The following is a 24,298-nucleotide window of genomic DNA, read 5'->3' as shown; positions in this document are numbered from 1 at the left end:
TGACATCCAAAGAGTATGAACTATTTCAACTTGAAATGTATGCATAGGTTACGACTAAGACCTGTTTCAAAAGGACATATATACACAAGGAAGAGTCACTGACATCTGGTTCACTAAATTCTAATTTAGATTATCCTACCAAGTCCTAGAAATGAACAAAGCACTGAACTTTTGTTTATCTAAAGTCTAAACATGTACAATACAATGTCCTCCCTCAATTAGAACTCAACTATCACAACCAACAAACAAGTCACTGAAACAAGGATCAAAAAGTGCTTCTCTTGCTGACTGATATTGATCAAGCCGCTTCTTCAACGCGCGCAAATCTCTCGCATCCTTCGAAGTACGATCCTAGCAAAGAATTGAAAAGTCAAACTTCAGTCATTATATTACGACATCTTAATTCAATTTTCAAATACACTAGACATATTCAGAAACCAATCCTCATTCTGACCCAGATCGTGACAGATATAGATATGAAAGCCAGCAGTAACATGAGAGAAATTAAGAGCGTAGCACAAACAGCTCAACAAACAAAATAAAGAAACTAATAGTAACACGATGATCACTATCCATTGAAGATTATAGATTCATGGCTGCTGCTCAGCTTGATCTTGTAGCATTTGTAAACTTCCAACATGCTTAATAAGTAGTTTTTTTTTTTTAAGTAGTTTAGTTAAAAGAGATACTTACAAATGCTTTGTTTAGGAGTAATATATCCACCAAGTACAGCAACCACAACACATTTGTTCTAGGGAAGCTGTAAAATATGAAATGTCAACAATGATAACACCAAATACCAACAAAAATTAGCAGATAAGCTTGCCAACTTTAATTTAGAGAATTTTCAAAAGTTTCTATCTTTACGAGAAACTACCCATAGGGGAGGCTGAAATATACATTCTGAAGTTTGATTTTCATTAACATTACCCTGCGCAATTGATCATTGTAGTTGAACAAATGAATTATACCTTTCCTTCCAGTGGTCTTGTGTTACCTTCTTCATTTTCTTGTAAGTTTCTGACTGCAAATGGTTTTGCTATCAGTTGTCATAACAAAGATAGTTATTTTTGATAGTACAACTTTAGTTTCAGTCCCTTACTTGTTTATCGCTTTTTGGACCATTAAAAAGCTCAGGATCTGAACATAGGTCTAGAAAGAGTATGGCTTCGCCTGGGTATATATCAAGATTGTTAAGCTTGCTACACCAACAAATGTAACCACTACCATAGCGAGCACATTACAAAAGTAACTTGAAAAAGAACTCACCCGTATTGATTCTTGAAAGAGTGAAATCAATGATTGATATTGCTAATCCAAATGTGCGTATGAGCATCTGCTTTCCTTCAAGAGTGAACTGCATTGTAACTGAACCACTCCTTCTCAAAAGTATGTTTCCCCTGTGACAGAAGCATATCTCCAATTCACAATCATCGATTCACATGTTACTATTACAGACAGAAAATAACCATACCAGTGGAGATCACGGTGCTCAAATTCATATGCCGCTTCAGCCACAGCAAGGGCAGCCGTAACCTGCAATGACAGTACAATAATTTATAACAAATTAACGCATCTGAAATCACCTAAAGAATGCTGTTTTAAAACATAACTTACCTGTACTAATAAACTCCTTGCCTCGTCAAAGTTCAGAAGTACAAAGCTTTCCAGATCTTTGCCACCATGCTCTAAAACAAACACGACATAGAACTGTACGCAAAATTGCCAATTACATTAATTAAACCCATACAGGTATTATATGCATCATAAAAAATAACTCACTTATGCATGAGAAGATCACCAAGAGTTACAGAAGCTCACTAAGACAACACAAAGTTCATATACCAAAAAGAATGAGTTATTAACTTATTATTCTTTTTTATTAGAATGATCAAACTTTACGTGCAATACAGACAAAGCAAACATCAAAATAGACAAGGAAACCTGGTTCTCTGGAAACGCCTCAGGGTGATCATTTTCTGAACCACAGTTTTCATCCCAAGCTTCCCATGCTTTGATCAAGGCAGCGTCATAGGAGCCTTGGCACACCCTCAAACTGCAGCGGAATCAGATCACAGAAATATGACAACAAAATCTTGCAACTGATTACAAAATATATAACGAGGATGATAGAACCTTAAAGTAAATACATACTCTTTTGTTTCTATAAATGTTGGGCATACATTCTGAACATTATCATTGTTTCCTCTCAAGTAATTAAGAGTGCGGGAAAGCACGACTTCCTCAAGCAATTCTTCAGATCTCTGAAGCACAGTAGCCTCATCATGTCATCATCCAAAATCCAACAAACCCCAATACTAGATACAAGGGGTTTCTAGCAAGTACCTTTTGCACTTCAACCCCATTCACTCGTAAGTTGCCATCAATAGGAACTATTTTGCAAACGCAGTTGCCAACCTTGAAAGCTTCTCCATATGTCCCTTCTCCAACTTTTTCAATCTCTTCTGGATCACTGTTTCAAGAAAGTTTCATCTTTGATTAGCTTATGGAAACAAGATCTATCTTCAGATAATATTGCACAAAAAGGAAGTTCAAATTGTAAAAAGAGTGGGACTGAAACATAAGTAATGTAGAAATAACAAAAATATAAGAAGTAATGAACGAACCAATATTTGGAAAATACATCCTGTAATTTTGAGGGAGATGACTGGCCACAAACTTCTAACAGAGCATTAAATCGATCCAACTCCTCAGAAGTCGATACCAAAGAGAGTTCTTTTACAGCAGCATCTATATCTTCACAACCCTCATTGCCCACACCGGGAAGTGATTTGGGGGTGCTCCTTTCATGCACACTTCCATCGAGCAAACTCAAATCAAAACTAATTTGGCCAGAAGACAAGCGAGAATTGACTCTAGAAGATCTTTCTGGGGTTTTCAAACTTGAAGGTTCAAAATTGATGCCACCAATGGGCGAGGGCCGCATGGCTGAAGATTGTAGGATCCTAGCCAATGTGTTGGAAGACCCTAAACCGAAATTCAACTTCTTGGATAATAACCATTTCTCTAATGCTGAGCACAACTTCGGTATTTCAACATTCCCCTTTGGGATTCCAGCAACCCATGTGCGGGGTATTGGCGAGGGGCTCTCCTCTATCAATTCTTCTTCATCAAGCTTCTCAAAGTAAGCTCGTTCCTTTTCAAAGTTGTACTTACTCTGGAAATTTTGAACATCAAAAACAGCATAAACAAACCAAAGTACAATGCTTTCAGATACAAAAACAAAATACACAGACGACTCACTTCAAACTTCAAAGTACATGCATTTGAGGCAATAAGTTGACAAGAACATGCAAAACAGAAAATGCAAGTTTCTTTCAAGAGTAAGAGTCTCACTTTGGGACGAGGAGGTCTTCCTTTCCTTTTAGCCTTCTTCTGAGGAGGCTGATAGTCCAAGCAAGCACCAACAGCAATACTTGTCCTCCCTCTATTAAGCACCAAAATAAGTCAAACCTCGGATGAGAATGTATCTACAACACTTGAGCAAAAGTCTCAACTCCATAAAACCAAAGAACCACAATGTCTGCAAAGCTATTAGAAATCAAGCAAATTTGTGCCAGCCAAACATTTCCACAACACTAATCAAACTCATATCACAACACAAAAGAACAATATCATAAACCCAATTCCTAATTTCATTACTAATCCCAAAAGATAGAGATAAAAATAGAACCTTGTGGAAAGAAAACGGTTCCAACTGACTCGCTTAACCGGAGCAGCAGCAGCCAAACTCACCCTAAGCTTCTCTTTTCGACTCGAACTCGATTCCCTTCTGAAATCAACAAAAACAAAAACCCACTTAACATTCTGAGGACCCAAAAACACCAACTTTATTAATTTTCTCACAAAAACCATGTAAAGATTAGATTTTGAACATACAAGGATTCTTCATCTGGAGTGGGCTTTCTGGGTTTTCTTCTTCTGTAAACCTCCTCAACTGGGTGTTCTTGATCGGTGAATTTCCCGCCTGAAAATGTAATTCGAATTGAGAATGGGCAATAGGGAATGGAATTAGCTCAAGAAAATTTAGGGGTTTGTTTCAGTACCTGAGTTGGAGTACATTTTAGAAGCTGAATTACAGAAATGGGTTCGTCTTCTGCCTCGGGATGAGTGAAAGCTTCTTGGATACGATACTGAAACCCTAACCAATTGGGTTGGTTTTTAGGGCAGCGGAAGTGCGCGGGAACTCCTGTGCTGTCAACCGGTTCAACATTTTGGTAATGTGAACGGGTAGAGTGGGCGGGTCGGGTCGGGTCGGGTCGAACAATGTAGTCAGCCCGACGGGGCTAATTTCAATAGGTTATAGGGCAAATGTGCTCTAGAAGGAGGTGGGTCATTTTCATTCAATATGGAAAAAAATAATATTATACATTGACCCGCTTTAGTGGGACGGTCAAAAAGAGACATCGTTAAACGCAATATCCCGCTCCACACCCGTTCCACATATTGAGTGAAGCACAGTGGAGAATAAAGTAATAAGAAACTGAAAATAATTTTTTTTTTTTGCATAATCCATTAGTAGACTCGCTGACAACCTCAAACCAATAAGCCCTGCAGTTCCTCGCACGTATTGATCCAAAAAAAAAAAATGGAGAGTGAAATCCATACTCCCCATTTTACAATCCACACTCATTCTTCTTTTTTATTTGGTTAAAATTTTGATAAGGAGACGAAATTTAGGTTACTTAAAAGAAAACATAGAGTGTGGATTGTAAAATGAGAAGTGTGGATTTCATTCTCCTAAAAAATTAGGTACCACCTTTTCCAAAAAAAAAAAAAAAATTAGGTACCAAAATGGAGAGGGTCCTGGATCCCAAATTTTTATAGAAAAACCAGTGGGATCCCAAATCCGGAAGCAAGAGTTGAAAAGCCCAATTTCTACTAGTTTAAACCACCCAAAAAGGCCCAAGCCCAAATATGAGAAATAGATCAGAGCCCAAGCCCTAAGAGGAGGTCCACCAGCAGTCAATTCAGTAACTCTGTTGACCTTGCCGCCACCACCACACCAAAGCATCCACCGAGCCTCCAAACGGCCCACGACGAGGGTCTGACAAAGAAACCCCCACAAAACCAGTTAACCTAACCAAACCAGCATCGATTCCTTTGACAACGGGCCAACAAGTAGGCTATATAGCCTCAACCTTTCTGTATCTCTCTATCATCGCTGCAAATTGGCTTTGCTAGATCAACATGGGACGCCAAACAGCCAAGAAAACTCCATGTTGAGATGCTTCCATCCGTGAAGAGAAAACATGGAATGACTCTAACCCGACCAAGACAATCACCAATTCTCCAAATGCGATCGCCATGATCCACCCATATTTGCCATCGGCTCTGACAATACACCACTACCTTTTAGCCGTGCTCGCTTTGGCCTATAGAAGCCACCACCAAACGACACCTTCAAGGATGCACTAGCCTGCACATCAAGTGGCAATCTATCCGGAAAAACACAAACCCCCACGCTTGCCAGCCACGATGGTGCAGAAGACGTCTGCGACAGAGAAGACAATGCAATAGCCGACCTAAATTTGGGCGACTCTAAAGAAAACGCTGTAGTTGTACTCCATTCAGGACAAACATAGGTATAGAAAAGCCAAAAATCATTTGAGACCACTCTTCAAAAATCATTCTACATGGGGCAATGTACTGTGGTTCCACATCAACATCTATTTTGGTTCTTGAAAAACTAAGACTCTTGCCAAATTCGATGGCCAAAAATCTATTATGGCCTTCCAATTTCTTAAGAAGATAATTGCTAATTAAACACCTTCAAATTCATTCCGGGTCGGAAATCTATTCTCAACCCCCAATTTCTTATAAAACATAGTATGTTCACACTTGTTATGTTTAATATGGTTTCAAAATTTGATAAAAAGTTAAGAAACATAATAGACGATATCAATGATCAATTTCAACCATGTCAATATGTTCTTGTTTTCATTGATTTGTTCTTTTTGGTTAGTTGATGTCTCTCTATTAATATTTAGTAAGAAATTACTTGCCCAGTACCTGTTTGGCTCCAGTTTTGTTGTAGCTGGTCAACAGTCTCTTTTCTGCGCGGGCGTGCCAGCACCGTTCGGGTGCGGTCGTCGGGAGTGTCCATTAACCTGACTTCTTTTGAGCGATTGTGAACGAGGAGAGCACCAACCTCGTCGCGGGATTCTTTGTGCCTCGTGGTGAGGACTTTTGCTAAGCTTCTTCAAAATCACACAATCGATACTCGACGTCGTAGATCGAGCAGAGCGAAAATCACTGGGAAGTGGGGAGAACTTGCTAAAGCGTGACTTTAGCTTGGCTGGTTTGCGAGGGCGTTACCCTTGCTTGGCTGGTTCCGTAACCGTTGTGGTCGCGGTACTACAGTCGGCTCTCGAGGAGACTAGGACCTAAACATGTTGACAGAGGGTTTGGTGGCACTGACAGTCGGCTCCTGAGGATTCTGGTATTGGAGTGTGGTCACCTGTAAGAGAAGGAGAGGGGTTGCTCTGGAAAGGCTTGGATGATCATAGAGATTGATTGATGAATTGTGTCTTGTTACTTCGTCGTAGCCTCTATATATAGGCTACCAGGCCACAGTGGTTGGCCTTAAACAAATCATGATGGGTTTTCCAATTAAGCACTAATGGAATCATGATAGGTTTTCCAATTAAGCATTAATGGAATCATGATAGGTTTTCCAATTGGCCACCATGAAATGTAGTTGAATGCTTCCCCACGTGCATGCCATATTCCTTAATTGAATGGAGTATGAATATTCGCATGGGCGTGCCTTTTCTTGCAGCTTGCATAATCTTCCATAATTCTGCATGTAGGCTTTATCTAGCCTCTAAATAATATATTTCGAACTTGTCGACAATATATAGCTTGAGCCACTGACATTGGCTTAATTTCTCCAAGACACGCCTTGTCAGGCCAAAATGCTTATTTTGGGTTCAAACAGTACTATTTGGCCTAGTGGTATAAGTCTCTCTTTCGTAAGTGGAAGGTTGTGAATTCGACTCACGAAAGATAGGGCTGGGCTCGGGTCGGGCCGGGCCCGAAAATTAGTGAGACCGAGACCGAACCCGAAACTGTCGGTTCGGGCCGGTTCGGTCTTTTTGTAAACTGAAAACCGACAGAAACCGAACCTATTCAGGCCGGTTCGGTTTTCGGGCTTTTTCGGCTACGAATCAAATCTACATTAAAAACAATCTCTCCTTTCTCTGCGGATCAATTCTTTCACACCCAGCAGGGGAACAAGAATTTCATTCAATTTCTCCCACCACCAATCCTTTATGATTCTTCCTTTTCATAAAAACAAGGGCAAATTACTGGTCACTCCCTCAACTTTTGGGGAGTCGACAGTTCAGTCCCTCGTATCATAATTTTAACAAATAACTCCCTATACATTCAAATCTCACACAATTTGGTCCAAAATGACCATTTTACCCTCACTTCTTTTTTTTCTTTTCTTTTTTTCTATCCTCTCTCTCACTTCCTCTTTTTTTTTTTTTTCTATCCTCTCTCTCACTTCCTCTTCGACTCAGAACCCGGTGAGGCCGGACGGGTGGTTTGTTTCAGGTTTGTGTCTCAAGCTCGAAGTTTTGGATCAGTGGGTGTTCGGTGTCTTTCTGGGTCGAAGGGAGTGGATGAGTCGGGGAAGCGGGCTGGGATTGGAAGAGGAATTGGATTCTCTTGGGTCGGAGCGGCGTCTGTTGGGGGTCGATGGTTGGTCGGCCGGATTCGATGGCTATCTGGTGCAGATCGAAGGCCGGTTGGGATCGGTGGCTTGCGGAGACGATGGTTCCGGCTCCTTTTGCAGAGATTCCATGTGCCGGCGGGTGTTGGGTGGCCTGAAGTTGTCCGCCGTTGCTTGGACGACGTCGGAGGCGTGAAGGTGGCTCCACGCCGGTGGGAAGGCGGTGTTGGTGGCGGGGTGGCGACAAAGCTGCTGCTTTGGGTCGGGAAGGCTGGATGCCTCGCAGAATGAGAGAGAGAGAGAGAGAGGATAGGGAAAAAAAAAAAAAAAAAAAGAGGAAGTGAGAGAGAGGATAGAAAAAAAAGAAAAGAAAAAAAAGAAGTGAGGGTAAAATGGTCATTTTGGACCAAATTGTGTGAGATTTGAATGTATAGGGAGTTATTTGTTAAAATTATGATACGAGGGACTGAACTGTCGACTCCCCAAAAGTTGAGGGAGTGACCAGTAATTTGCCCTAAAAACAACCACAACCCAATCAGAATTTTGATTCCCACCCAAGATTGGCCTTCACTTTTCACCCACAGGGCATCTTTGTTTTTTCTCCTATTAATCTTGGCTCTCTCCTCCTCCTTCCCCATTGAAGCCATGAAGGTCCATCCAATCCCCAAGAGGCGCAACATCTCCATCCAGTACCATTCAAGAAGCCCACTCTCTGAAGCCCAGGCCCTCCTCGGTCTCACCCACAAGAAGCTCCGCCGCCTCCCCCATGTCTTCAGCCGCGTCCTCGAGCTCCCTTTCCGCTCCGACGCCGACGTCCTCATCGAGGAGAACCCCGACTGCTTCCACTTCGTCGTCGAAACCGAGAGCTTCGGCCACGACGTCAGGGCCCACACCGTCGAAATCCACCCCGGGGTGACCAAGATTGTCGTCAGGGAAAGAGGGTCCGCGGCGGAGCTGACGTTGGACGAGCTGGAGCTGGACATGTGGAGGTTCCGCCTGCCGGAGTCGACCCGGACGGAGCTGGCCAGGGCGGTTTTTGTCGACGGGGAGCTCATTGTGACGGTGCAGAAGATGGAGGGGATGGAGAATTCGGAGGGCGGAGATGGTGGGGAGGTTTGGGGCGGTGGTGGTGGGAATGGGAATGAGGGTTCAGAGGAGGTATGGGAAATCGGCTTGTGCTTGTACATTTCAGCTGCAAATCTGGGTTTTCAGATTTTGATATTTTGGGGCTGAGATCGTCGATACCATTGAGAGAGGGACTGAAGGAGTGAGGGAGGCTAGGTTGATTTAGACGACTGGTGTGACTCGTGTGAGTATTTTAGACTTTTAGGTTGTTTATTTTTTATTATTTAATATTTAACATATTATTATAACACCCAATTATGGAGCGACATGTGGCAACTGCTACAGTATTCGGTTCGGTTCGGGCTTTCGGGCCCTGAAAAAATGAAGACCGAGACCGAACCGAAAATATGTATTCGGGTCGGGCTTCGGACCGAACCGAAAATTTCTATACTAAAACCGAACCGAATCGGGCTTTTTTCCTCGGTTCGGGTCGGGTTCTCGGTCTTTCGGGTCCGGACGCCCAGCCCTAACGAAAGACTAGTTGTATTTCTCAGTTGTTGATGTAATCCAAAAAAAAAAAAAATACACATAATATATAACTCACTCTTTGGGACGTGACGAAAATAATCATCATCTAAATAAACTAAGCAGAAATAATCACTCTTTGGTAATTTTCGAGACATATATTCCCTAACTCTTGCAAATGCAACTAAGAAGAGCGTCATTCCCCATACTTCCTTTCTTGATCGTGTGTATGATGACATTACCCTAAGTCTCCACGAGATGCCATGTTCTTATTTTACATACTCATACTTATCGTAAAGCAAACTCTGACTCACAAATTAGCAAGATTTGGTCTTTATTTCAGTACTCAGTTTTCTTCTCGGGCCATTGCACCCTCCTTATCTTATCTTTGATATAATCACAAAGGAGAGTTTTTTTTCTTTTTTTTTTTATCAAAAGTTTTTTTAATTTTTTTATTATTATTTTTATACGAAAAGACTATTAATTGAGATGAAAGCCCCTAAACTCAATCAAGTTTACATTGTCAAACAACAAGGCATTTGAGGCCTCTCTCGGAACCAGATTCGTCCAAGAAGCACTAGTACTAAGATCATGTCCTAGATTGGCTATGGCATCAGCTACAAAATTTGCCTCCCTAAAAATATGTTTAAAACTAATGGCTGAAAAAGAAGTAGCAAAAGCTTTGATATCTTAAATGATCTTGAGAAGTCTCCATGGTGGTTTGAGGGTTCCATTAACAGCATCGATCACTAATTTTGAGTCGCCTTCAACCTTATTAAGAGTGGGTGTTGATCCATTAATAGTGAAGAAAAGTAACATTACACAATAATAAATTAAGGAGAGTTCTCCTTAAGTTTAATAAGAATTGTGAGCTTCCCTCAACAATAAAAAACAAAAGTACCTTTCAAAAAAAAAAAAAAAAGCAAACTCATATTTTATTTCCTAGCATGCCCTAAGCAAGTAAACACTTTCAAACCCCAACGAGATGCATAAACGATGACTCAAAGCATATGTGCAAGTTCGTAAGCCCTCCTTCCATATGCAGAAGGAAAATCTCCAAACCCCTCTATACTTCTTCTTCCTTGAGTGTTGATCACTAGCGGCATAACATTCGGACTTCGTTTGGTTCGCGGATTTGATAAATGGGAAATAAAACTTTTTATTTTCCTATATATGGTGAGCATAAGGATATGAACAAACTTTATGCATGTATCTGTGAATACTCAAATATCAACCAGATTGTTTTTATGAATTTTCTTACTATTTTACTATGAAAAATAATTGAGAAAATCTTAGAGAATTTGGTATTCCATCGATTATAACACATTTTAAAGATCATGTTTTAGTGTTTTACCAATGATGAGTTTAAAAAAACACGACAATTTGAATAGGAATAGACCTTTGCATGGTTTGGAATGTCGGGATGTTCTATGGGGGCACATGTTGAATGTCATGTCAACCTTGTTAACACTATTTCTTCTTGAAGCTCTCTTGTACCATAAGGTCACCATTCAATTCATAGAGCATAAATTTTAAATGTGTTCCAATTGACAAAATACCAAAACCTATAAGTTTTTTTTTTCTTACTTTGATAAATTGTAGAAAAAATTTACATTGCGATTTTCGCGTTCCATCAATTCGAGAAGTGTTTAAAAATTATTATTTAAAGGTTGAAAAATTTTGGTGAGAAAATGCGATTTTGGCCAAAAAATGTGTGCTATAGTCCCCACAGTTTGGGTAGAATTCATAATTTTTTTTTTGGTAAGAAAAAATTTAGGTAAGAGGGAGAGGCTTCAAAGAGTTATATATATAAATTAAGGCTTGAACAATTATATATAAATTATTAACCGGAGCCTAAGTAAAAAGCAAAAAAATTAGAGTCTGTCTTAATTTGGATACCATCATTGACTGAGATGGATGTTCTTTAACATGGATCATCAATACATTAATTTAAAATTTTTAGTAAAATATTCTTACTAAATGAAAAAATAACAAGAAATACGCTGAAGATAGCAAGAACAATCATCCATCGCATATGGTGGCGTGTCTGATAGTGTCTATTTGCGTCTGAATTATTTGTTTGGAACAGCATCATCAATATTTTGATAACCAATTAAAAGGGGGGAAATTTAAAGCCTCCCAGAATCATTTTCTGATTAGATGAAGCAACCAACCAACCAGTAACAGTACGTTCAATCACTAGTAACATCAACAGTCTTTATCTGAAGAATCCAACTTGTAAAAGCCAGGATCAATAATTTTACTCTTGCTTTTCTGTTCCATCTCTACGTCCATCAAATTCTAATAATATATAAAATCTCACCTTAATCAAATTGGGATCGCTTAGAAGTTGACAATTAGACATAACACTACCACCTAACCACATATACCATCGATAATGCTACTTCAGCCATTACTTAATGCCTTTGTTAAAGTCACATAATTATATATAAGTGTCCATATCATATATAGGATGGATGCTGATGATGCTGAATAGTGTTACTTTATTTGTCTTGAAGAATCCAAGTTCCTCTAACATGTGACGAAGTGGTGTTAGCTCAGTGGTTAGAGCACCCACTACTTAAGATCGAGGTCATGGGTTCGAGTCACCATGGGGATATGAGTGAAATATTTTGATCATCTCAAAAGAAGAAAAGAGCATTTCAAAAAAAAAAAAAAAAAAAAAAGAGAAAAAAAAAAAAAGTTCCTCTAACATGTCAAGTGGTGGTACCAGCTAACACAAAACTTTAATATCGGAAATTAATCCTAATTTGCAAGTTCGGTTATTATAATAATACATTGGCAGTTGATTAATTGAAACTTCAAGGCTTCAACTGCAGGCATGCAGACGTACGATATCTTTCAAATCATTTTTGTTGGGGTTTCTTTATCAAATCTTATGGATTATGCAGACTAACCAACCTATATTTAGTGCTAGCTGTTTGTCAGTTAATGAAAACTTAATTGTGAATTATCTCTCTTGTGTGTACGTCTCAATGCATTTATCTTCAGGCCTATCTTAGTCTTCACTATTTATTTGTCATGTCTGGTACCTTTTAAGTTTTTCAAAAAGAATTGTCGCCGCTTGTTGAAACAAATCAAATGTCGTGTATTCAAAACAATTCGTATAATCATTTATCGGAATCAGATTCGATGTTAACAGAAACACTTTTCCGATTGGATTGAATACTTTTAGCTAACAAATTCTACTCATTAAAAATGATTACTTGCTCCATCGCATGTTGAATCAACAGATCAATCATATCCTGCCAACTAAAACGATAGAGAAAAAACATGCCTTTTAAGTTTTTGAAAAAAAAAAGTTGTTACTATTTGTCAAAATAAATCAAATGTCGTGCACTCAAAACAATTCGTACAATTATTTATTGGAATTACATTTGATATTAACAGAAACACTTTTCCGGTTGGATTGAATACTTTTAGCTAACAAATTTTACTCATTCAAAAAATTACTTGCTCGATCGCTGTTGAATCCAGATCAATCATATTCGGCGGACTAAAACAAGAGAAAAAACACGCCTCTTGCAGTCGTTGAAAAGAGGTGAGCACGACTCATCATATACAATGAATGTGAATTCATTTTGTTTTACTGTTAATGTAGCCTATGACATCATATGAGAGGAATCTAGGCATCTAGGTAGCCAGTCGATATGTTCAGAAAATTGGAAGAATTGGAGTTTACAGATGTGTTTTGGTACGTGGACTCGAAATTATTGGCTTAGGAGTTTGATCCTCAGTCCCCAAATTCTCTGCATGGAGTCTCCTGAATCACCGCATGGATCAGCAATATCCTGCCAAACTTCTTTCAGTAGTACGTGGACGTGTAGTTTCTATCACTCGATCGTCATAATGAGATCAGAATATACTTTTTTTATTTTTTATTTTTATTATTACATTTTAAAGAAATTGACTGACCTGGCCTGATTCTAACACAATATCTCACCTATAGGACAATCGGTCCTGATCACCTGGTCAGCAACTGACCAGGGATCATTTGCTCAATCACCGTCCGATTGAAATCGGACGGTTCACAACTCTCTTCTCCTCTCTCATCACTTAGCTGTGAACCGTCCGATTTCAATTGGACGGTGATTGAGCAAAAATTCCATGGTCAGCAGCTGACCATTGGAACGGGATCGATAGGACAATATGTATGTGTGGCTGTGTGCTAAAGGAGCCGAACTCTTTGATACAACACGTGTAAACGTATACTAGCTAGCTAGCTAAACATATAGGACAGCTGATCCAATTTCAGAAATCAGAATTAGATATTGCGATCATTTATATATATAAAAGTCGAAAATAAATATAATTTTTCAACATTTAGAGTCACAGATTGCGTTGTAATGTTGAAGAAACATGAATATTTTAACCCATGCATGTACGAAGAAAACTAGCTAGGGTACTCCAATATGTCACAACTCACATGCATTCTGCTCAATCAACGGGGTCACTAACGTTATATATGATGCATGCAATAATCATTTCTAAATCATTTGCAGAGTTTAAGTTCTAGCCATAGGTCTAGCTATAACAATTTCTATGATACGTATACATAGGTATACACATGTCTCATCTGTAACTTGAGAATCTCTCGTGTCTCGTCGTGAATTAATCGACAGCTAGAGACTAAGAGTGTGCATGCCCAGTGACAATCAAAATCTCACCGTAACACAAAGTCCTGAGCGTCGGGTAGAAGCAAGTCCTAGATGCACAATGCCGATGCAAACCAGGTCTTATTGCGCATTATTAGATCAATTATTAGAACTTTAACCTCTATAGATCGACCACTTCAATATGAAACCAAGAAGGATCCCCACAATTGCTGCCACTTTGTCGTTGTTGTACGTACTTCAAGTTTTAACTACTTCCGGATTTTGGTAAGTTTCAAAGTGAAAAGACTTCACCGAAAAACATACAGGATTTAGGCAATTTTAAGTTTACCTAAAGCTTACGTTTCCTGTTTCTTGTCGTTCATCAAGAACACTGTCGGACTGTCCCATATGAACCAATCGAGAGGACCAGTACGTGGACCACACTGAATCAGGTACATACCCATATGATCGATCAATTCAATTTCGACGGTACTTATTGGTAGGTAGTTGAACTAAATTATAAGCTCAATGTGTATGGATGCGTTAGGCCAGTGCTGTGTGGTAATCAATAATGATATTCATGATGATTGATCATCTGGATAAGGCTAAGTTTTTTTTTAACTTGGCATGCAGGTGATTAATTAGCTTTAATTAGATCCATGCCTGCACGCAAAAAGGAAGCTAAATGGTTCCAATCAAAATATGAACCGACTTCCACCATCCTTACATTAACATTAGCATTCACGCACCTAACATACTAAACCCTTAACATAAGGGATACGTACACCTGTTAAGCTAGCTGTAGAATTATGATCGAACTTGCTTATTCAGAGTTGATCAGATCGGGGCTAGCTTCATCTTTTTCCAAGTTAATTAGGAACAACATGCCTGGTACTGTTCTGTGCTGACACTGTAAAGCTATAGCTATATCAGCATTTATGGTTGTTAATGCATGCATATGAGAATCGCTTGCTTTTGGTATCTCATGAGCTTATCAGCCAAACTCTCTTTGATATTTAATAATGGAGTTGAATCTCCAACAGTTCCAACACCAGCAAGAAAGCAAGCATTATTCGCTCTTATTGCTAGGGTTTTTACTGTCTTACAAAACGTCTTCTCCGGCGGTCTTCGCACCTTTTTTTTACCTTGCTGTCGTGAGAAACTCTGGTTTTGTGTAGTGTTCGTATGTATGTGTATACACGTATATGATGTCATCATTGACGTACCATACTCAGTTAATAATTTCTTAGCCTTTATGTGTGTGGCTAGCTAGGCTCCGATAACACCTTTGTAACGACCCAATACCAAAGTCCTATTAGAGCAAGTCCACTCGTTGAGTCACCGGGGTCATTTACTATTAACTACTTTTTATGTTTATTTCCACCTTCTGGGTCACGGGCATAGTTTTCAAACCGACTTGGGTCACTCTGGGTCAATTTTGTGACCTGCAAACTGACCCGGTAATCCAGGTCAGTTTGCAAACTGTGCCCGTGATCTAGAAGGTGGAAATAAACACTAAAAAACAGTAAATAGTAATTGACCCGGTGACCCAGCGGGTGAACTTGCTCTTAGATCGAAAATCATTGTTCACTAGCTAGATTCTTTTTCGCTTAAAAAACTCATCATCAAAACAAACAAGTAATCTATAAATCACATGCATATCAATTTCACAAATCTATTATTCAATTCAAACACCAAGCAGATGTAACCGGCCGGGTATTTTCCCGGCCAATACTCACCTACACAACTATATGAACATGCACAACCCATCGGATTGTCACACAACTTTTCCGAAAACATTGAGCTACCAGTACATTAGACAAACTATATATACGAATGGCATGATAAGTATACAAAGTTGAGTTTCCACTGTATACAAATTTGTTTGATCCATCGACATTGAACATTGAACATTGATGGAAGTTAATGTCGATCTGCACAAGTGCTTGGACCCCTTTGCAGATGGATGAGATAAATGGAACCTATTAAATAATCTGTTGCGAAAAATAAAGCCTTCCGCGCACGTATTGATTAATATTAACTCATGCATTGAGTGGTCCTTCAATTCTGGTGCATGTGTTATGCTACCCTCTCCAGATCGAGAACCTCAATTTGGACCATCATGAATATCCATGTAGGAGAGACCTAAAATTATAAAGAAACCAAACCAGTACTCCTATACACTGGTCCTATTTTATATTAATATACAGTTAAGGCTGTTTACCAGGTACTGCTATGAAAAATTTGCAGCTTGCTGACAGCTTAAATCAGATACCAAATTTTGCCAGCAGTATCAGACCAGAAAAATAAATAAATTTGCCAGCAGTCATTTCCGGTCAAAAAATTAATATTTCTCTCTTAATTATTTTCTGGCCAGAGTATAACCTATTGTATCTTCCATACTTTTTTTGATCGGAAGAGGTTAGCCCGTTCATTAGATTCAGCAAGCAGTACAAAAACGAAACACCCCTATGGGGTCGACAGAAAGAATCGTTCCTTAGAGCATCCTAATATCCTATCCTAAAAAAGCATAGGAACCCAGCATACCCCTAGTACACCCACATTTTAGGAAATCCACGCACTATTATTCTAACAAAAACCTAGAAACCTCGAAGTAGACAAAAAATGGTTTCAACTAAGGCACTGGTTTTTGCGACCCAAACAAAATTAAACAGTACTATGGGCCATAGAGACCCAATCCATCCAACCCCATAGTAGAAGGGTAATCCAGCCCACTTGAAACCCTAGAACAGTAAGCCCAATGCTGAGGCCTACCAACCAGTTCAATGCACAAGAGGCCCAGCCACTCCAAATGCAGGCCCAAAGAGTAGGGTAAACCAAAGCCCTAGCCCATTGAGCCCACAAGTATCTGTCCAGCCAAAATCCACCGGTCGCGCCGCCGCCGATACTCGTCGTCGGGGCCATCGCTCCATCATCTTCGTCCTCCAACCCACGAAGGTGGATGAACGCTGCCGTGTCCGCAACAGCTTCCCAACCAGAGACTGATCCCAATCCAGCCCAACCACCGGAACATTGCATCCCGCCACCCGCGTCTGCAACTCGATCCCAGCAATCCATCACATCCCCGTGAAACCACCGAACTGAACTGCAATCTTCATCGCAAATAGACCCCGAGCAGATGCAAGCTGCCCTCACCTCCGACAACGTAGGTACGAGTCGTCCACCAACATCGGCCCAGCAAGCAACACCACCACTTCTCTCAACGTCGCCGTCAAAGAGAATGCCAGTTTGTGGATCCGATTCGACACCATCAATCCCATCACCGATGCCAACCAGTCGACCGCGATCCAAAATCCGGACTCGCCGATCCGCCATAATCCAATACAGTTTCACTCCCTTGGAGCTCGGCCTCATCTCAGCCATCACCCAACCAGCACCCCCAGGCAGCCCCGTCCAAAGCGGAACCCCAAGCGCCAGATCGAAAGCAGCAAAAAGAAATAGAGAGATAGCCACAAGGCTAGCAATGGCCATGATCAATGAGATCTGGAAGGTTTGAGAATTTTGTCGAAGGAGGAGGCCAACGATAAACCCTAGCAGAGCGCTAGGTCAAAGGAGATAATGTTTTACATCGTATCTTCCATACTTTATTTTTCTCATAGTTTCACTTTTTTTTTTTAGAAAGTTTATATTCATATAGGAAAACTGTGGGTGGACATTATGTTTTCTTAAATACTAGCCCTCCTTAACAATTAGGAGTTTAATATATGAGGCCAGGAGAGGAAGCAATACATTTTCTCTTTGGCTTTCAGGAAGGTATCTTAATAAAAAGTGAAAATCATATGAGAATCATGTAATTTTTTTTTTCTTTTGCTTGAAAGGATGCTACTGTTTCATCATTTCAGTACTAGTATGTAGCTTTTGTGCATTACATGCATTTTTGTTTCATATTTTTTGTGAATTGTGTATTGAGTATTTATGGTGAACCAAATTTCCTAGTTGTGGCACCGCATGCCTTATTGTCTCGTCACCCACCCTTTCTTTGTTAGTTAAGACCTGAGAGATTGTACGTAACTATGTATTGCTCTGTTTTTGAGAGGTTACCCAATTTTCTCGTAATGAACGTGAATAGAGTGATACAGTAACAAGACGTATAATAAAACAACGGTTATATGCTTATCATTTTGTTGGTTAGAAAGTCTTAATTTAGTTCAATAATTCGTAATTTATAATGAGCAACGGTTACATTTTGTTGGTCGATCAGATAGTCTTATCTCGGTCAATAACTTGTAATTTATAACGAATAGTTACATGCTTATCATTTATTAGCTAAATACTTACACTGATCGATAATCTCATTAATATACACAGTTACAGACTTATAATTCTGTTGGTGAGATACCCTGTGATTACTTGGCGAATAATATGTGTCATCTAAATGAAACCCAGAATTCCCGGGAACCTATTTATAGGAAAGAAGACATTTAACATTTAACATTTTAAATTTTATGTATAAAATTTCTTTGTGATATTGATGGAAATGGAACAACATTGGCCTTCTTCATGATTGATGACTCTACCATAAAAGGAAACAAAAGCTCTAAATGTTACTGTCAAGGTGAGTCAGCTATGAACCAGAGGCCAGGGCCACAGTACTGACTATATTCTTCAATCCACTAGGTGTTTGCTTCAGTAATATGACATCATTGACATGTATATCTAGTAATTCTCAACTGTTTATTTCTCACCAAAAATCGACAGCATATGAATTTATAGGTCTTCTGCATGCAGTACAACAATTATGCTAAAAGTTGGCTTTGATTAGATTGGACGAGCCCTAACTTTCAGGCAATGATGGTTCCTTAATCTCATATTTTATGTCGGGTAAATATTTCATCAAGTGCTAGTCATTTACATGTTTAGTGATGTTGATATCTTTAATTGCACTACAACCCATTACAATTCGAACAGTTTTGCGATTGATGACCGTTATCGTCCGTTATTTACGATAGTATATCTATAACTTTTTTCAAAAATAAAATCGTAAATTGACGCGAATCTCGCAATGATATGTAAATCAATACTTCAGAAGTTCAGAATAATTCATATGCGTGTCAATAATTTATGAAGGAAACTCGCGTAGTTTTCTTGTTATTTTTTCATTTACTCGAGAGAAACAAGTAAGGTTTAATGGAATTCTGGTAGCAATTCCTGTCAAATTCACCAAGACAACTGGTAACAGATGCATTCCAATTTCCAAGTCCATATCTCATGAAATGCCTTGGCTTGACCAGTTGACCAAGTAACCAACCTACTGAGAATCACATCTTCCAAAACAAGCAGAGCTGTGCCTACAGTGACATCAACAGTATATGGCGCCCCACATACACACCACACTAGCCAACAGGTATATCAATCAATTCCAATAGAGTAATACTAATAATAATAATGCTCCAAAAAAAAGAAAAGAAAAAAGTGAGAGGGGAAAAATATTAAAGTAAAATGACTGATAATCAGTCATGTTCGTAACAGATCAAGGAAATCCCAATAAGGACATCACAGAATTCCATGCTTCTCTTTTACTGTATGTTCTTATGTTGTATCAAGACATCATCATCATCTATCTCAGTCTGAACTCACCACCTACCTCTGATAACTCCATCCCTTCTTCTTATATCCCCACCAATCACACACACAACTTCTTTTTCCATGTTTGCACAGCTGAACGATCAAACTTGTTGTTTTTGGATTTGGGTTTTTGAGAAGGTTCAAGGCTGGTGCTTGAAAGCTCCATCTCCGCTTAGATTCAGATTTCAGAGGCACATTTGACCCACAAAGAGATAACCCATGTAGGTATTCGAGCTTTGTTGGCTATTTATGTTATTTTTTTGTCAAGTGGGCTCACTTGGCTTTGTTTATTGAGGCTTACCTGACATAGGTTTCTGGGTTTTTTTTGTGGTCAGAGATCTGGAATTGTGGGTTTGTTACCTTGGTTTTGGATAAGGAATGTCGAACTGGTTTCAAAGATCTGGCATTTCAAGGTTGCTGTTTTGAGACTCATTACACAGAGGTAAAGAAGATGAATGTTTGTCCTTTGAGTTATTGACATAGAATGATATTGTTCATGTTGCTGAGATGATTAAGTGGAAGATGTGAAATTTAACCTGGTCTAGTTGACATTTGAGTTGTTATGGACTCATGGGTATATTTTTCATGATATGATCTGTTCATATGCTTGTTGAACTGTTTTGGTTGCTTTTCTACTTTGATTTCTGGGATTTTGGCCTTCATCCTTGTTATTTGGTTTATTTTGTTTTTGCAAGTTCTCTTCTTTTATTGTTATTCGGTGGAATTGGTAAAAAAGATTGCAATTTTATCATTACTAGAGAGTAATGGATTTGAAAGAACAGATTTTGATATGATGAAGCAGAAGCAATGTTAATGTGAGATTTTGTTATGTGTAGGCTTCTTGGCATCTGATAGAATGGCCTCTGATCTCAAAGCAGAGTTATCCAAGGAAGCTTTTTTTGGGCTGAAGGTCTGGGAAGTGATTGGCATAGCTGTTGCATTGTTTATCATAATAATCCTTACTGTCCTATCACTGTGCCTCACTTCGCGTAAGAAATCAAGAAAAGCTGGGGCCAAGATTCCCCATAGTCAAATCCCAACTGTCTCAAAAGAAATTAAGGAAGTTCGAGTGGAGCAAATAGCTGCCAGTGAATTTGTTCCCCGTGATGGAATTCTTCTTACCATTCATGACAAATCCAGTGACAGAGAATCCGATAAGGTTATGGTCCATCTGGGTATGGGAAAATCAAAGAATGGAGACAATAGTAGTCGGTCAGGTTCATTTAATCATTTAGAAAAAGATGGTGGAGGGTCTCAATCTGGAGAAGAAGGGAGTTCTGCCACGGGTACAGTGTATAAGCCTTCTTCATCGTATCCCATAACTGCTCCATCTCCTCTAGTTGGTCTGCCTGAATTCTCGCACTTGGGTTGGGGCCACTGGTTTACATTAAGGGACCTTGAGCTTGCAACAAACAGGTTTTCAAAGGAAAATGTCCTTGGCGAGGGTGGATATGGAGTTGTTTACCGGGGAAATCTCATCAATGGGACTCCTGTCGCGGTTAAAAAGATCCTAAACAACCTGTGAGTTGACTGTTTATATCCTGATTCGATTGTGGTTTGTCCACTCTTGTTTCCATGTTCTTGTATTAACTCAAACTGTTATTTCTTTAGTGGCCAAGCAGAGAAAGAATTTAGAGTGGAAGTTGAAGCAATTGGCCATGTGCGCCACAAGAATTTGGTTCGTCTCTTGGGATACTGCGTCGAAGGGACTCACAGGTACCTCTTTGTTTTGAAGCAAACAAGTTCATATTTTATTGAATCCATAAAATGGGTTATCGAAAGTACATGTAGTTCACTAGAATTTTTTTTTTTTTTGGTTCGTGGGGGCGATGGGGGAAGTATCTTTTTTGGCTTCGGTGTATGATAGGTTGATTGATCATTGATCTCTCAGTGTTGTGCATATAGTGCCATACTCTTCTCAAAAGTTATATAATAGCAACGAGTATTTTGGTCATGCAAAAAGATTAGTTGGCCTGAATTGCCTTTTGAATCTCAGGATGTTGGTCTATGAGTATGTCAACAATGGAAACTTGGAGCAGTGGCTTCATGGGGCTATGCGTCACCATGGATATCTCACTTGGGAAGCCCGTATAAAGGTTCTCCTTGGAACAGCAAAAGCGTAAGTCGAACTATTTATGTTCTTTTAATGCCCAGGTGCTGTTCTTGTTTAACAAGATATACTTTTTGCAGTCTTGGTTATTTACACGAGGCCATTGAACCAAAAGTGATACATCGAGACATTAAATCAAGCAATATATTGATTGATGACGAGTTCAATTCCAAGGTATCTGATTTTGGCCTGGCCAAGCTGCTGGGTGCGGGGACAAGTCACGTGACAACTCGTGTTATGGGAACCTTTGGGTTAGTATTCTTTCTAGAGCATGACCACTATTTCCCCCAAGAAATGATGTGTGTTTCAATGTTGGATGTTCACAGTATATATTTATAGACTGATTAGAGAATTAGTCATTCCTCATTTCCAATCCTTATCCCAATTTTTCCACAATTTTCTTTTTTCAGATACGTGGCCCCTGAATATGCTAATTCTGGACTTTTGAATGAAAAGAGTGACGTGTATAGCTTTGGGGTTTTGCTCTTAGAAGCCATCACTGGAAGAGATCCTGTAGACTATGGTCGCCCTGCTCCTGAGGTATTCACAAGCTTTAACATATACTATATAGGAAGTTAATCTAATCATCCTCTGATACCGAATTTGTGTCAGCACACAATCATAAAGGCACAAGAGGCAAGTTAGATTTTGATTTAGTAAAACTATTTTTGTAACTACAAGTTCTACTGTACTATTTTTGTTGACAAGTGCATTCTATGATCATAGTCCAGTTATCAGTCCAAGCTTCCCCAATAGCAATACTTTAGCATCTGCCACAGAAGCTAATGTTTAGTGTCCTAGAATGTATGCACCAGTAGTTTTTGACGTAGTTAGACTAGATAGCTCCCAGCAACATGACTGTGTGGCAGAGCTTATCCATAACTGTATGCATAAAGTCATAATTATACCCATGACTTGTTTCTGTGGTCAATCAAACAAGTACTAATTATCTAGCATGTTCTCATTTCATGTAATCTTCTGATCACTTTTTGATTTTGTTTCTTTTTCCTTGGCTAGATAACTGTCTGGAAGTTTTATTTAATGTTGACTCTTAACTCTCACAGGTAAATCTGGTTGATTGGCTTAAAATGATGGTTGGGAACAGAAGATCAGAAGAAGTGGTGGACCCAAACATTGAAGTCAGACCATCAACAAGAGCCTTAAAACGAGCACTCTTGACTGCTTTGAGGTGTGTTGATCCAGATTCTGAAAAACGACCTAAGATGAGCCAAGTTGTCCGTATGCTCGAGTCCGAAGAGTATCCTATACCAAGAGAGGTCAGTTTCTTATTCTTTGGAACACATATTCTCATGGATTGCAAGTTTAATTCATGTATGGGTAGAGTATGAGCCCACAATATTTCTAATTTGGTATGGCTACTTTTGAATACTGGGAAGAAATCTAATTCTAGTTTCTAGTCATATATGTTCTTATTTTGGCCTTGTTATATCTTCTCGAACATTATATCTGCCTTGGGTGTTTCCTTTCAAATGAACGAGGCTGTAGAACTTTCTTGCTTTGACTAAATTAATCAAATGTCAATATAATGACCAAATTTCCCCTGCAAAACATAACTGATTCTCCATTGCTCTTTTTCATTCTTTTCTGCCCAGTTTGACAGTTTCTATAGCCCAATCTTTATCTCTTCATTTTGTTTTCCAATATTCTAAACTGTTTTCTTTTCAAAGCTTATAGGATTCAAGGCTTTTTAGTTTCTACTGATCCCCAATCAGGTCTTTCAATTGAGAAAGGCTAGCTAATGACTGGATATTAAGTTTTAGAAATTGAGCTCAGCAATATATTTTCAGCTGTTTTTCTGAGTATAAGTTTTCTTCTTGCTGCTCAGGATCGAAGGAACCGAAGGACTCAAGCAGGTAGCATGGAGATCGACTCCCAAAAGGAAAATTCAGATACTGATCGGAGTGATTATCCTGTTTCAAGATCAGAGAGTAGAGACTACCAACAGCGATAATAAAACCAGTAATTGATTTCAGGATCTAAGAAGTATATTGAGGGTAATTCATAATTTTTTTTTCTACTCTTAAATTCTTGGGTTTGTCGAGCTCGTACTATCTAGGTCATGGGGGGAGGGGCTCATGTGGGAGAGGAGATGGTCCTCATATTCTTTGTTTTTATCCTCCCCTCTTTTTTATTTCTTGTAGATTAAGAAATATATATTGTTTGTGTATGGAAGTGGTGGTATTTGTGAACAGTGGAGAACCCGAGACATTGATTGTGTGTACAGAATGGTTGATCTTCAAATTTGTTGGATGCAATGCTCCTCTTTAGTCTGATTGCCTAAATTTGACCAACTCTCATGGAGTTCACATTGGATCTTTATGAAAGCTACTGCATGTAATTATTTACTGTAAATGCTCAATATGGAAAAGATAAATAAGAAACTACAATGAAGAAGCATCTACCTCCCTACTAAGTCTTTGAAGTCTGAATCTCAAGGCACAGCTCTGTTCATACTTAAGTGACAGAAAACCATAGGGTAAAAGAAAGAATGGAAAGTTGAATGAGTATCTGTTGTTGCTTTCAAGAATCAATAACTATGAGCTTGTTAATGACGCCTTGAACTTTCAATCGTCTATGAAACTCTGGTTTCAAATTACATTATACTATGCTTCGCGGTTGTTTCGGAAGAAAAATAACATGTAAGCATTTAAATTATATTGTAAAAGCCATAGTATT

At 39.1% G+C, this 24,298-nt stretch overlaps 3 protein-coding genes across 4 annotated transcripts; 2 read left to right on the top strand and 1 right to left on the bottom strand.

Moving 5' to 3' along the window:
* Nucleotides 1-4,753, bottom strand: LOC133721688 (serine/threonine-protein kinase haspin homolog). The gene is made up of 15 exons (XM_062148369.1): nucleotides 4,068-4,753; nucleotides 3,901-3,988; nucleotides 3,695-3,793; nucleotides 3,358-3,448; nucleotides 2,628-3,178; nucleotides 2,347-2,473; nucleotides 2,155-2,264; nucleotides 1,945-2,056; nucleotides 1,618-1,710; nucleotides 1,475-1,536; nucleotides 1,270-1,400; nucleotides 1,103-1,173; nucleotides 972-1,024; nucleotides 694-760; nucleotides 1-351 (listed from the first exon to the last, which is right to left on the bottom strand). The coding sequence occupies exons 1-15, from the start codon at nucleotides 4,081-4,083 to the stop codon at nucleotides 226-228; spliced, it is 1,797 nt and encodes a 598-aa protein (XP_062004353.1). The 5' UTR covers nucleotides 4,084-4,753; the 3' UTR covers nucleotides 1-225.
* A 3,517-nt stretch (nucleotides 4,754-8,270) lies between these two features.
* LOC133722728 (uncharacterized) lies at nucleotides 8,271-8,932 on the top strand. The gene has a single exon (XM_062149599.1). It carries the CDS (start codon nucleotides 8,345-8,347, stop codon nucleotides 8,930-8,932), a length of 588 nt encoding a protein of 195 aa, XP_062005583.1. The 5' UTR covers nucleotides 8,271-8,344.
* A 10,372-nt stretch (nucleotides 8,933-19,304) lies between these two features.
* On the top strand, nucleotides 19,305-23,895 carry LOC133720974 (probable receptor-like protein kinase At5g18500). 2 transcript variants are annotated; one of them, XM_062147467.1, is made up of 9 exons: nucleotides 19,305-19,712; nucleotides 19,827-19,933; nucleotides 20,328-21,012; nucleotides 21,103-21,207; nucleotides 21,488-21,610; nucleotides 21,682-21,852; nucleotides 22,012-22,141; nucleotides 22,666-22,878; nucleotides 23,448-23,895. In XM_062147467.1, exons 3-9 carry the CDS (start codon nucleotides 20,348-20,350, stop codon nucleotides 23,571-23,573), a joined length of 1,533 nt encoding a protein of 510 aa, XP_062003451.1. In that variant the 5' UTR covers nucleotides 19,305-19,712; nucleotides 19,827-19,933; nucleotides 20,328-20,347; the 3' UTR covers nucleotides 23,574-23,895. The 2 variants fall into 2 exon arrangements, with proteins under 2 accessions (XP_062003451.1, XP_062003452.1); XM_062147468.1 differs by having other exon boundaries at nucleotides 19,305-19,716.
* The last annotated feature ends 403 nt before the right edge of the window (nucleotides 23,896-24,298 follow it).

The sequence above is a fragment of the Rosa rugosa genome, chromosome 7, assembly GCF_958449725.1.
Source record: "Rosa rugosa chromosome 7, drRosRugo1.1, whole genome shotgun sequence".
In the NCBI taxonomy this organism is placed as follows: Eukaryota; Viridiplantae; Streptophyta; class Magnoliopsida; order Rosales; family Rosaceae; genus Rosa; species Rosa rugosa.
This window is presented reverse-complemented; position numbering and strand designations above follow the sequence as displayed.